Below are 14717 nucleotides of genomic sequence, written 5' to 3' on the forward strand. Positions count from 1 at the left end.
AGCTACTTTTCTAACTGGTGAAATTTGTGTTAGAAATTCTCAGCAAGACACTAGTTTGTTTTTTTATTATGTAACAAAAGACAAAACTACTCTGCTTGCTGAAATCATTCTTTTATTACTGAACAGAAATTGTCAGACAACTTGCCTTCCTCTTTGATAGTCTACTATTCACCAATAATTTATTAAAGATGTATATAAAAAAAGAGTCAATTTAGAGGATTAGTTTAGTATCCCAAATAGTATCCCAAATTCCAATAGTAATTATGATTGAATAGCAGTAATTATGCATAAATAAGCGTATTTTAGTTTATTAAATACCTAAATAATTACTTCATCAAACAGTGAGGGTAATATCATATAACTTTACAGGAAAAAAAAAGCCAGCATCCTTGTGAATTAAAGATGATTTTCAATGCCATGTGATTTCTTTTATATAGTGTCAGTTAAGAACTACAAATTAAATCTGACTGTTGACTCTGGTCCTGTGGTTTCAGGGTAGAAGTTGCATAGTCTTAAATAGCTGCTGGAGCACAAGCTTTAAAAAAAGATACTGCCCTCAGTGCAGATTTATTAAATATTAAAAACAGTTTATGCAGTGTTTTAACAGAAGGGAAGAAAGAAGAAGTAAACTAAACAATATTCATTTCTTCTAGGATGCTTACCAGTATCAGCTAAGAAAAGCAAGTGGGAATAACAGTTCCGGTAATTGAGACAAACAGGGAATCATTAGAGGAAAGTTTAGAAATTGCATTCAAATTAAAACAAAACAAAAAACCAAAAATGGATGATAACAGTATTATCAGTAGCACACAGCTGCAACATGTTTGGAAAACTGAAGACTTTCATCTCCAAATAATATGAAGCAATGACACCAAGCCCAGTTTTTCTGAAGCAGGCTTTGCTATTTCCAGACTTTTTCCTGAACCAGGCACAACTGCCTGATGATGCCAAGATAAGCTTACAGAAGCAGATGGGAACTGAGAAGTAGCAGCAGCAGCAGGTAGCTCCTGAGCTTTCTGTAGTGAAAAAATTGCTAGGTAAAGAGACAAAAGCCATGACAGAGGAATATTAAATAACAGCATCCCAACATAACATTTCGACCTACGCCAATTAAGCTATTATGCTTTAACTAACTTTCAGGAAGTGGATAGTATTGCCAGTGGATCAAATTAATGGGTCTAGGAACAGAAAATACAGACACAATCAAAATTAGTATTCACCCACTATTCTGCAATTTAAAAATACAAAAGGAACACTCAGGAAAAGTTAGGCACAAACATCTCGTGATCTACCTTCAAAAGGGGCACCACAGCTAAGCCCTCAATGACTTGATACACAAGAGGACAACATCAACATAGCATACATAGCTTTTATTCTCATAATATAAAAAAAATGCTGTTCAACACAGATGAAACCAGAAATCAAACAGCATCTGAATTTTACTTACTGTTGTTAAAGGCGTTGGTGTAGGTATTGGAAGCAACCCTGCACCAGGCATCAGGCTTGTCATAGTAGGAGCAGGCGCCAATAGAGAAAGGGCTTTGGCTTCATCTGGGATTTTACCTGAAGAAGCAAATGAAAGCATTATACAGAGCTGGAACACTACACAAATGTTACTCTTACTATTATTTTATAATTACCCTTGCATTTAAAAAGGTAATAAATAAGAATGAATCTATCTACCAGATCCTTACAAAGAAACAAATAAGAACTTAAGATTTTCCTTTTACCCTGCTCTACTAGGAAAAACAAAAGTGAGAAAAACTTCAAAGAATAGTAAACTCATTAATGGATCATTATTTTAAAAACTGAATATGTACACAATTATTTAACACTTTGAGCTATGGGTCACCTGTACTGGAAACTTAATGTTCATGAACCAAACGATATCAAGCATGGACGCTTTCCCAGGGCGGTGCTTTCACGGTGATCGAAAGTTGTTTTACACATGACAACCGTTCGTGTTGGCTGCATCACTAATAGCACACAGAACATCAGATACAGAAAAGAAGAACATTTTTTAAAGTTTAATCCCCAGAAATGGCAAATAACCAAATCAGTAAAAGAAAAAAAAAGAAAAAACATGTATGAGCTAACTGAAATTTGTGCTTTTTTCTCTACTTTGATGCTACCTACTTTTGATGTAAAAATAAATAAAAATTAAATAAAAGCTCCTGTGATTCAATACACATTGCAAGTGAACTTGGGGGTATGGGAAGGAAGAAAAATCTAGATTTGTACTGTCTTACATTCTAAGTCATCTCAGTTTATCTGAAAATTTCATGAATTAGCTGTAAGTTTAATGACGTTGAAGAAAACCCTAACTGATCAACTGAGCAATCCATATTTTCCTAAACTATGTATTTTGTACCATTTCAACCACATTACATTCTCCCTATTATGCTAACAGTTTAAATAGTAAGTAATCTGTCTTAAAACTCAGGTTTCGTTCAAATTTACTTACAGTAAGACTGCTAAATTAACTCCATAAAATCTTCAAAAATTAGAATTTGTATATATAGCTAGCTAGCTAGATTAATTGTAATGTAATAGATAAGACAATTAAATGTGTCTATTAGATTTGAAATGCCAAGGGGTCTAAACTAGAACAAACACTAAGCACGCAAAAGAAAAAACCTACAGCAGCAACTTCTACTTATACCTGGTATCAATCCTGTTTCCAAAACTCCTGGCATAATTCTCTATATGCTAACTACTGAGCCCTTTGTTATTACCACAGGCATTTTAATAAAGTTTTTATTTAAACATTTTTTTAATAGTCGAAGTATCCACAGCACTTTCCTTTGAATAAAACTATCTATGTTTTATCTGTTTACCTCTAACTTCAATAAAAATACAAAATAATAGGTAAGTTTCAAAACACTGTAGTTTTAACTGTTTATGAGTTTCAATAAAACCTACAGGAATTATACTACTTCTAAAAAAAAAAAAGACAAAAAAAAAAGTATTGCAAACCAGTACTACAGATCTGCAGCAGGGACTGGGTTACAACTGGATGTGACCAAAAAACAAAACATATCTGAATGAAAATTAATTTATATGTAGCATACATGAATAGAAAAGATAAAACAACAGTACCCATTTTTCTCTCAAGCCTCCTATTTACATTATTTTATTTATGTTTAGTTTTGAGGCACCTTGCTCCTTAACATGTAACAAACCACTTGATTTTTCTATCTAAAGGAGAAAAATAGGAAAATAATTAGCACTCAAGAATTAACTGTGCAATAAGTCTTCCAGGGCTTTTTAAAAAACATGCATGAATCTGAGTCATCACAATGTTCAGCACAAACTCATCATGAAGTCAGGCATGCAAGGAGAGGTGCACCTGATCTGCCTGGCTGCTCACAAGAATCGGGTACTTCACTGCATATCCTGCCTACTACATAGCTAACTAAACAGGCTTTCAAATATACAGTTCTACTAACTGTGCATGCAAATTAGGCATACAGTTATATACCAGTTCTTCTGAAAATCAAAGTATTGAAGTGCTTTCAGATGATTGATGAACTAGGCCATTAACTACCAGATGTCTTCATGAATAGCCAGCTTCTTGCAATTAATCCTCATGCAGGTTTCCACAGAATCTACACATGTGGATCAAGTAAATTCAGTGACAAAAAAGCCTTTTATAATGGTGTCTGCGCTCTTTTGATCCTTGGCCAGCAACGTACATAAGCATATGCCTAATTTAAGTATGCACTTACATACAGCCAATATAATACACAGATAACCAGATAGATTTTTCAGATGCTTAAGGCATTTTGCCCTTTGAAACAGGAATGGAGTTAGGCACATAATTAACAGACAGTGAGTTAAATTCAGAGAATTAAATATGAGCCTAAATTTTAAGCACACGGGCCATCTTACTGAAATAATACGAATTACTCATTTGCTCAAACACTGCTTAAAGAATCAGGTGAGCACTTTCAGTTAAGCCACCTATAAAAGAAGTTCAAAGAAAGAAGAGCACACATGTCTAAATATTAACAAACTAGCAGCGTTATCTCCAGAATAACTAGGGTGCCTAACAACGTAGTGTTTTGTTTTAATAGGAACTCCATTTGGTCAGTTCCACACTATAAAAAGATCTTCCATGCCTTTTTTTTTTTTTCTCTCCCCCCAGAACTACTGCCTTTTCACAGATTCTTCCACCAGCTTTTAAGAGCAGCTCAATCTTTAAATCAACTTCATAGAAAATAAACTGGGGGCACATCTACCTTCCTGAACAAATCAATATGTGAGGCTTATGTAACTTAAAAACAGCCTTTATGTTTTGGAGCTTAATCTCTATAAATTTATTAGTAAGAGAACACGAGCCTGCAAAGATACACAACATGTGGCTTGTGAAAAATCAAGTTAGGAAACTTCCAAAACTGTTTGAGATAACCGATTTGGTTTTAAAACTCATGCTTTGAAACTCAAGCTAAATGGAAATGAGCTAAAAATATTCACTTTCTAATAACGGAAACAGATAAATATGTCACACATATATCATATCTGCAGAAATATTTCTTGGATGCTTTTGACTGTTCAGTAAATAATAGATTCTGTGATCATTTACTTCATTCCTCTCTGCTCTGCAATGTGATCTGGAAGTAAATGTAGATTGGCTCCACGCTGCTCACAGGTATCTCAGGCTTCCTTTTAGCACAGCGGTCTTGTTCTACATACATGTTATAATTGTTACTATCTTGTATCACTTAGCCAACCTGGTTCATACCAGCAACCATTTTGCTAAGTGCTCCAGAGAAATGTTTGTGTTAAGGAGGTAGCAAATGTAACTTGTTTTTTTTTTTCCTTCCAAGTGTGCAGCAGAAAATAATTTCCTGTTCTCCATACTTAAACTATGTGCTTAATCCTCACTGTAGAACAGCCTCAGCAGTAGGTTTGTTTTAAAGACATCTTCTGCTCACATCTACTTCAAACATAATTTAAAACAGGTCGTTATTTTCCTACCATGTTAAGTCAGTGGCCAATGCACTTCAAAGTAACTTCCGTGTGATCCAGTTCATGACTCTTACTGGATTTAGCAGCAGCAATTAAAGAGATTAAAATTACTGGCAATTACCTCAACTGCCACAAATAAATCCAAGAGAGATCATGAAGCAAAGCTCTTCCCAGTTCACAGCTTGGTGCATTACCCAAGTGAAACCAATTGGTATTAACGCACTTAGCTGAGAAGAGCAATGCCTGAGGATGAGACACACCTCCTGGCCCACCGTTTCTGCTTCAGCGGTTCCATTTCAATGGAAGAAGAAAGAACATCACCTAGAGATGACAACCTTCTCAATCACTCCAGCACCAACTGCCAGGACTTGTGCAATGACTGAGAAGACTTTTAAAAAAATAAAATGTCTTCTTCAGATAACAACCAGTGAAGCATATGTAAGTGCAATACACACATACAAACACACGCATACAGAACTGATTCAGTCCTCCCACAAACAACAGTTTTAAAAGACAATGTGCCTCACATAACACATTCTAATCAAAAACTCAGGCTGCTTTTGTACTTATGAGTGGTAAACAGTTTTTCTGAGGATGACATTTTACTGCCACTGACTTCACTGGAGCAAGATTTCATCAGAAGCAAGTATTTCAAGACATTCGACATCCATGAAATTTCAATTTCAGAAATAATTATTATAAAGTCTTTATGTTAGACATAAATGGAAAGCCTTCTTTTAAACAGACCATGCAATCTAAATAAAACTACTCTGCTAAGAAGAGGGACAAACAGCAGAGAAAGATTATCACTGTATTCTGTAAAGTTAGTGTCTCCAGAAAGCAAGATTTTTAACTGTCTGTTCCAAGAGGAAATCATAAAGCATAACATATGAAAGAATGCTTCTTAAAACTCTTATTTTTCACTATTCCAGTCTTCTGTCCCAGAGTGCTCATCTGCTGAATTCAGATGCTTACATGTACTCCAAATGGAATTTATCCAAAATTTGCAGCATAAAACTCAACTAGTCATACTTTGCCGGATACCATCCACCATTCATAAGCAGCTTCAGGTCAAACTTCAAAATGAAACACCGTGAACCCTTTACAAAACACCATTTTTACAGAACTGAGGTACCAGTTCACAAGTACAAGGGAAAGAGATGTAACAAAACAAAAAGGGACAAAATAAAATAAAAATAAAATAAAACAAAATAATAATAATAATAAAAAAAACCAAAAAAAACAAAGGAAAGAAAGCAAAATAAAATAAAAACAGAGACAGGGCGTCCATCTTCAGCAGGCCAGACTTCGATCTCATTTCCCCCATGAAGGTTTCACTTGACGGCAGGTTTAGTGGCATGGCAAACAATGCCTAACTCAGGCAAGTGTAACAGGTCTGCCTTGGCCAGTCTAGTCATCTAATAATGCACAAATATCACACAGAGAAAACATACAAAACCAAATTAATAGTCAAAATCCATCTACCAGATAATGTGGACATAAAATTTAGAATGATTAGGGTGGCATCTTTGTTATCTTTCAACCTTTGCATTCTCAAAGTGTAACATTTAAGAAAAAGCTACTCATACACACGAAAGAAAGTCACATTTGGACAGCTTGATAAAGTTACTTCATTTTTTTTTTGTAACACTGTTTATTAAATGTCACAAAATTAACATTGATTTCATTGCATCCCTATCCTCATGCCCCCTTGATTTAACATTGTTAAAATACACTCCAAATCAGATTTTATTCTGGTTCTTAAAACCAAATTTTCAGAGTTTCATTCTACATCTCGCCTACATTCAATTCGGCGCATTAAACATTTCACTCTTGGCACCATTAGCTAACAATATAATTTAACAATATAATGGTAAAATATAGCCATTACTACTTTTAAAACTTGTGATACACTCCACTGACTCCATTACCAATGCATCCTATCACACATCATGAATCAAAAATGTTGTCCTGTATTCTCCAGAACCATATCTACCCCACACAATAAACTCCTCAGGAAGTTAAATCTGTATGAATTCACATTTTCATAAATTAAAATCAATGACCCTAGAGAAAGTTACATGGAAACAGCATTACTACCATTAAAAAAATTTTCCTCACAACCCAATCACTAGTTCACTAAATTATGCACAAACCCCTGCAAGATTTGGAATGATTTGGAACAATGATAATTTATGTGTGATACACTTTCTCAGAAACGCCTGCTAAGTCAGCTGCAAATGGGGCCGGAACAAGATTTTTCAGAACTTTCATTTCATTCTCCTTCCACTCACTGTCTACCATCAAGAGACACAGGAAAATGTAGCTTTACCTGCCTGTTGCCATACCACGTCAGGCAGTGATCTCATCACAAGAAAAACACCAGGAAGTGCTGTTCATTCATTTGGCGACAATCTTCCCTCTCTGGCAGTACTGAACCAGTGTTAAGGTCTTTTGGATGAAACATAAAACTACAGTCCTGAATAAGCTACAGGCAACTATGCAGGGGCAATTTTTTAACAACCGGGGCTCTTGTTTCATGCATTTTGCCTACGGAAAATTTTAAGTGGATAGGGCAATATCCTCTTCGCAGTTTAAGAATAAGTTCAAAGAATAACACCAAAAAATGCCACAAAGCAAGGCATAAGAAAAAACTAAAAATCTAGGCTTCAGAAAGTCAAAAAATACGTGCTCGTACTAAATGAGAATATGCAGTGTCTTACAGATCACTGCAATCTCAGAGTAGCTTTAGAGTTCAAGGCATTTTGTAGACTTGCCAGAGTTTGCTAGGAACGTCTCAGACCGTGATCACTGCAGCACTAATCTTATGCTATTCAGATCACCATGTATTAAGACTGGGGAAAAACGGTACTCTGAGACCACTATTAACAAACTCCAAGAAGTCAACAGCTTTTTTTTAAAAAAAAAAACCTGACTCATGCTAATGGCAAGTACTTCCAAATTTGCAGCAGTTTATGGTTCAATCACTAAAGGTTGTTTTTTTCGTGGCAAAATAGCTACTATACTTAAAGTGAAGGAAGCTTCACTTCATCGTCTGGAATGTTTCTACTCCAGTGAGGTAAAAAGTCTTCTAGACCCAAGTGGGCCTATGCTCGCTTCCACAAGGATCACAGTGAAGTCAATGGGGCTCTGCCAAACTCCAGTTATTTGTCTACACAGAATTCAGCAACAGTAGGGCTGTGCTTCATAGGACTGTATTCAGACTTGGCATACTAACAGTAAGAATTCCCTCACATTCTACACATCTGCAAAAATATGGCCTCAGCATTACTTAAGGGAACACTTCTAAAATTACTATTTACCAAATATCTTTACTAAGAGTTATAAAAATACTTTACTCTGGAAGCATTCTATGCAGATAACTGCATTTTTCAAAAAGGTGCCTAGAATCGTAAGGAGTACAGTGTACAGGAAAGTCTTATTATTGCAAACAAAGTATAAATTTCAACAGTAACAAGAAGGGAAAACTGGAAACTTTTCATTACACTAGGAGGTAAACATCAAACAGTAATTATCACCATGAACACAAACTATTTTAAGTTATATAAATCTAAAATGGCCAAACACATACAGTGCATGTCAACAAGACAAATTTGGATTTGGTAAAAAAATAATAATAATCAATATAATCAAAACAAAAAACTGAAAAAATAACAACAACAACAAGAACAACCCACAGACCAAAAATAACACATTAAGATCAAAACTTCCATGTTATCTTTGCAAGGAAATTACTTAACATATTCAGTGCTCCATTGACTTCAGTGAGAACTCTGTGTGGGAATAAGCTTGCCAAGATAAAAATCACCTTTAAGGGGACAAAATTACCTTTGTGTCCTCCCAGATATGTAACAACAATGGAAAATTGAATTATTCTAATTTAAATCAGATCTTTTTTTTTCTAATGCTGAATTTAAATTAAATCTCTGTAACTATGTTTCTTCACTCTATTTTCATTTTTGTATCAATTTTGTATTTTTTTTTTTTTTTTTTCCTCCCAAACAACATTAAAATAAATTTTTAAAAAAGTAACAACAGAGAACCACCTCCTCACATTGAAAGCTTAAAACAATGAGCAGACAGGACAAAGACCAACATTACAGAAGAATGACTGAAATACTAACCTTCTGCACAGGGCACAACTATCAAAGCTCTGTCAATAAAAACCGTGTTGGTTAGATGCTGGGCCACACCAACACTTGATGCTTCACGAAACTTAATATAACATACTTTGGAGGAAAAAGCAAGAGGTGCGTTGCTGCAAGACAAAAGGAAAAAAACAGTCACTTATACCGAATAATGTACTTCTCTTTTTTTTTTTTTTTTAAACCACATTTCCTTCATTTGAAAGACTTTTTAGACTTCCTGGAAAAAATTACCTCGAAATACAGAAACGCACTAATTTGACTTTTATGGCACTAAAAAAAGCACATCACCTCCTTCTTTTTAATGTAAGTTACATAAGCCAAAATCCCCAATTTACAAGACTTGCTATCTTTACAAATCTTACTATACAACATTATGCAGTTCACTATTACTGCAAATAGCAGCACGAATCAAAGTATCCCATAGTAAATCTACAGTTCATCTTTCTTTTTCTCTGTATAGTCCTATTATAGGAAATTCAAACAACAACACCAGTCGTTTTTCAGCAAGCCCTCTTCAAATGTTAGTCCATACTAGCCTAGGTAGCAGGACAGAAATAAATCATGCCTGAAAGTCAAGTTTATACAAGTTCTCACATCCAGAATGGCCTGCTAGGTCTTGATTCATAACACTTCCAAACATCACAGCTGACAGCAAATGACTTTCTAAGTCCTCATCTGAAATGTTTGCACACAGCTTCTAATCTTACATTTTAAACATCTAACATTTTAAAGAGTTGGACTTCAAAGATGTTTGCCAGAGTTTCTTTATGATGGGGTTGTTTTTCTGGCTATTCGAGGGGGCAGAATTCTTTTTCTTTTTTGGGTGGTTGGTTAATTTCATTTGTTTAGGTTTTTTAAACACGCATGCTACTGTCACAACCCAAACAGCCGAAGCCTCCAATTCTGAAAGTTTTTAGTTTTACAATGATCATTCCTATCCTTTTAAGAGGATAACATCCATCTCTCCTGAGAGTGGTAAACATCAAAACCATTTCATATGAATGAGCTGTTCAGAAAAATACAGTAGAAATAAATAAATAAAAGGCTACAGAACATCTATCTTAAGTTACAGGTTTTCGCAAGGTGCCAGTGCAGAAAACACTAACATAAATAACCTATTAAAATAAGATCTTATGGAATAACTGTACACATCTCTAAGACCTCCTTTGCAATACAGTTACTGTAGAACGCTGTGAGGTCTAAAAAATGGCCACTCTAGTTCATCCAAACGAATGCAGTATTATAGCGGAGCTTTCATCACCGCACACAGTCTGTCTCCCTGCTTTAAAACAACTCAGTCTGCAAAAATCCAATTGGCTGTGAGAGCATTACTCAGAAGTATGACTGGATTACACACTTCAGATCTAACTGGTCTCCTATGCTGAAAAACAACTCTAAGCTGTAGGAGTACTTTGCAGACAAGAGTAAACAGCCGAAAGCTGTCACACCCTGCAAACCAGCTTCGGATTTCAGCTGTACCTGTATCACAAACTGAAAGCCTCCGCCTTCTTTAGAACTATATGAGCCACACTTCCTGCTCTTATGAATGTCTATTTAAACCAAGATAAAAAATTAATACTTCCCTGAACAACACATTTTGTAAATTTCATTGTAACTTTAGGATGTCCGTAAAGACAAAACGCCATGCAGTATGTTTCAGAGAATGTTCTACAAAGCAGGGAGCACAGCATTTCCTCTCGCAGTCTCACTGCATACTGAGAAGTGGTCATCACTTCTCACACAAGCATGGTTTCTCAGAGGCTTCTCACAAACACAGGCTTGCAGATGCCTCCCTCCTATGTCAGTGGAAACATAATAAGCCTCCTTGTACACCCACTTGAGAAACTCAGTAAGCAATGGAAGGTTTTCAGATGGTAAACTGCCATGCACGCATGGAAACAATGATAAGCAGTTCTTCTTTCTCAGTATGGGAGCTCAGATCTGTAACCAAACCAGGACCATACACGTGAGAAGCTCTACTACAGACATTCTTCCAAGCAGAGTTGACAAATCTACGCTGAGGTCCTGAGGTAGAACTAACAATATCTACTAGTTAAAAAAAATTGTCCTACATGGGCTGTGATTATCCCCATTCTTGTGGACTTGTGCATCCTACCTAACCATAATTTTCCACACCGTTTTCACATACACTCCTCTTTACAATTATTGAACTCTTTAGCTTCAGGAGGAAAACAGATCTTAATTCAATTCACCCATCCTATTTTCTTAAGGCTTAAGTAAAACTACTGTATATACCAGCAAATTAAAAAAAAAAAAATCCCAAGAAATCATATTTCCCAACAGGATTTTATAATAATCCCTTGCTTTTACTTCTGAGCATTTTTCATTAAAAGCTGGTTAAAATAAGGAAAAGGCAATTCTCAGAATTGCTGCATTTCCTTTCTCACAAGGTTATAGCTTTGTTTATGGAACAAGGATCAGTAGATGACCAAAAGGTTTGGTTGTAAGTGGAATAAAAGTGGTCTTCAGGCACTGAAAGCCACCTGCACAAGCCTTCAAGAGAAATCTTACATAGAAATTGTCATGAAATCAAAGCTTCTTGGTCAGGTTCTTGAAGCCAACAACCAAGAACGTAAATCAGTGCAGCAGACAAACTCCGGTAGTCTATCAACACCTAAACACAAATACGAGCGGATTAAAAAAATCTTTTCCCACTTCCATGTAACTTTTATTTGCTAACTACTGTTACTGAAGACCCTTAAATACATCTTATCACTTTTTATAGACTGAGCCTTCAATGAAAAGCCTTTCACAGATCAGAACAGCATGCCTGTAAGAAAACAGGTAATTACAAACAAAGGCTGCCATTAACAATCCACAAAAAGAAGATCCATATTAATGTTGTTGTTTTTTTTTTTTCAATAACAGAAATATTGCTTTAAGTGCCAATGACAAATAGCTAAAATTAGAACCATGACCATATGGAAACAATTTCTACAGTGCCACGAGTCTCCACCACCCTCAACGCTGAATCCAAAGGTGATTTCCTCACAGCTCTCATGTGCCTTTCAGAAAAATAACAGTAATAAAGTAGCTATTACAGCTACCTGAGAAATATTCTCACTGAGCACCAGGCTCTCAGTTATATGACAAGTACAGAACCCATCCTTTTTTAAAGAGGTATGTGATTCACAGTGACTGCAGAAACTGAAAGGCTGTTACCAATGACAGTAAAACACAAAGTGACAAAGTACTGAACAGCACAGCATGATTTAACGTTCATTTAAAAATTCATCCAAATCAGTTAGGGATACAAAATAAAAGACCTAAACAGAAACTGGTAGTTTAAAAAGCAGTCTTTAGATATGAATTGCTGGAAAAGTCACTGGCTTCAGGAAGCTCACTAGGAATACTGAAGAGTCATCTTAAAAAAAACTCAATTTTAGTCAATGCTTTAAAAAGTCAACGTGGTTCCTTCTTCTTCTTCCCCTCCAAAACCTGTGTGATAACAAGAACTTTAAGTCAAATATTCCAATACCATCTAATATAATCTGTAAATAACTGTATTTAGCAATTAAAGATTTCCTTTTGGCTTTTCAAATAAAACTAAGTCCCGCATCTTACAAAGAGATTATTAACTACAGGAGTCTGGAGAACTGTAGACAAACGTATAGAAAGGAGTAATTTTCTGCAACAGTAATAGTTCAAGAAACCATAGCCTTTTATTTTGTTGCACAGTCATGGAAATGCAAAATGTACAGATGGCATCCTAGCTCCCTAATAAGTCATATACCTTCTACTTTTTCATCCTAGTCAGCACTGGTGGTACACAACAATAAATTATAGTGGAACGGGGCTAGAACAAATGATCACTTGGTCAAGCACATCATGGATTGCTCTGACAAAACAAAATATCAGAGAATAAGGAAAAAATAAAGCCAAAATGTAACACTCCAACTTTAAAAAGGGGAAGAATAAAAAAAAAACCCAACACAAATAACAAATACTTTAGGAGGGTCTAACATTCTACATGACCCTGATCAACCTGATTTGCAAATACCAGAATACAGCTTGCTTCCTCTCAGCTAAAAAAAAGCAGATTTGTTATTGAAATATTCTATCCAACCATGTTCTATAGATTAAATTTCAACAGATTACAAGAAAAGTGTATGACTCACATACACGACTGACTTGGAAGAAGTGGATCATAACCTGCTTTTTTTACTCAGAAGGATCACAATTGATTGATAAAAGGGAGTATGTACACTTTATAAAATGTGTGTATGTAGATATTGTTTTCATTTCAGATGAAACAGTTTATTTTCTTCACAGAGTCCAGTATGATGCTGTTTTACCTTCAGGAGAAAAAACAATCATGATAACACATCAATGCTGCTGAGCACAGTGGTTCAGAGCCAAGGAAGTTTCACCTTCTCGTACTGCCTCGCCAGCAAGCACAGCTCAGTGTGCGGCTCACAGGATTGAGATAATGACCAATCTGACCTGAAAGTGTTAAATTGTTACAAGCTGTGTTAGTACCATAACAGCTGCTCGTTACAACGCTGGACTTTTCATGCAGTGTTCACTTGCTTCCAATGCTGTTTTTCTTAACTCTGGGATGTTTATTGTCTCTTGAAGGCTGGCCTAGACTTCTTCATGGTTTTGCTGGTTTGTATATAACATGTGCTCTTGTTATACCAATTATGGATTTAATTTGATACATGCATACAGCAGGGTGCTCATTCTCAGATTTCAGGAACCTTACTGCAGAAACTCCAGTAAGTACGCTCTCTACTGAAGGTAAGCTAAAATAGTTGTGGAAGTTTCTGAATAGACCTGGGATATTCTAAGTAGCATGATCTTACACAGTGGTGAAAAAAGTTTTCATGTTGCACTGCATAGTATTGTTACCTTTTCTAACTCTGCATTGAAGATATTCAGCATATGAACAAAATATTTTTACTCAGCCTAAGTGTGCAAAACAGAGTGAAGTTGTGTTCAGCAGGATGGCTGTGCATGGCAAGGTGTGTGGGAGGATATGGGCAGGTATCTATCACAATTATCACCTCCAATAGGCCTGGAAATCGCCATGGAAACTGCATAATCCTAAAATACTGACAGAATGTTTCAAAAAGATATGCTCTGATTCCCAGTAATGCCAAAGGCTCACCACTTGCTGCAATGTGCTGAGGTCTGGCTTGTGTATATCAAACACTGTCGGACACTGTTTGTCAACACTGAAAGGAAGAAAATGTCTCTGGATCTGACCCAATCTCTGCAAGTGAAGCAGAGAATCAGCTCTTGCTGGTGCCCCTAATCCCTGTCAACGAGCAGAAACAATGGAAGCAAAAGTCAGCTCTTCTATTAACGAAGGAAGAAGTGGACAAGAAAGGCTACTCCATACACAGCCATCACAAGAATGGAAGGAAGAGACAGATTATAAATGAATCAATAATCACCTGATACCTATCCTTAGGTAAAACGTGAGATATGTGAAAAGATTTCAGCCATCACCCAGATGAGCACACTGTCACCTGGCTGCTCTGATGCTGATAACAGAGCTGACAGCACAGATCCAGTGAGCATGAAAGCCAGACAGCTGGAATTCCTCCCTAG

The 14717-nt window shown here is 36.0% G+C and overlaps 1 protein-coding gene across 3 annotated transcripts in view; it reads right to left on the bottom strand.

The window, feature by feature from the left end:
- The window catches only part of SREK1 (splicing regulatory glutamic acid and lysine rich protein 1), a 45555-nt gene that overhangs the window by 27114 nt on the left and 3724 nt on the right, over positions 1-14717 (bottom strand). Inside the window, exons 2-3 of one of the 3 annotated variants that reach the window (XM_042825600.1) lie at positions 9117-9250; positions 1448-1563 (exon numbers count right to left, since the gene is read on the bottom strand). In XM_042825600.1, coding sequence (XP_042681534.1) covers positions 1448-1563; positions 9117-9250 — 250 coding nt within the window. Of the gene's footprint in view, positions 1-1447; positions 6175-9116; positions 9251-14717 lie in introns of those variants that run through there. The other 2 variants (XM_042825601.1, XM_042825602.1) reach the window with 2 other exon arrangements.

This window comes from Centrocercus urophasianus, unplaced genomic scaffold (assembly GCF_019232065.1).
Source record: "Centrocercus urophasianus isolate 14NV4802_14NV808 unplaced genomic scaffold, USGS_Curo_1.0 seq_25, whole genome shotgun sequence".
NCBI lineage: Eukaryota > Metazoa > Chordata > Aves > Galliformes > Phasianidae > Centrocercus > Centrocercus urophasianus.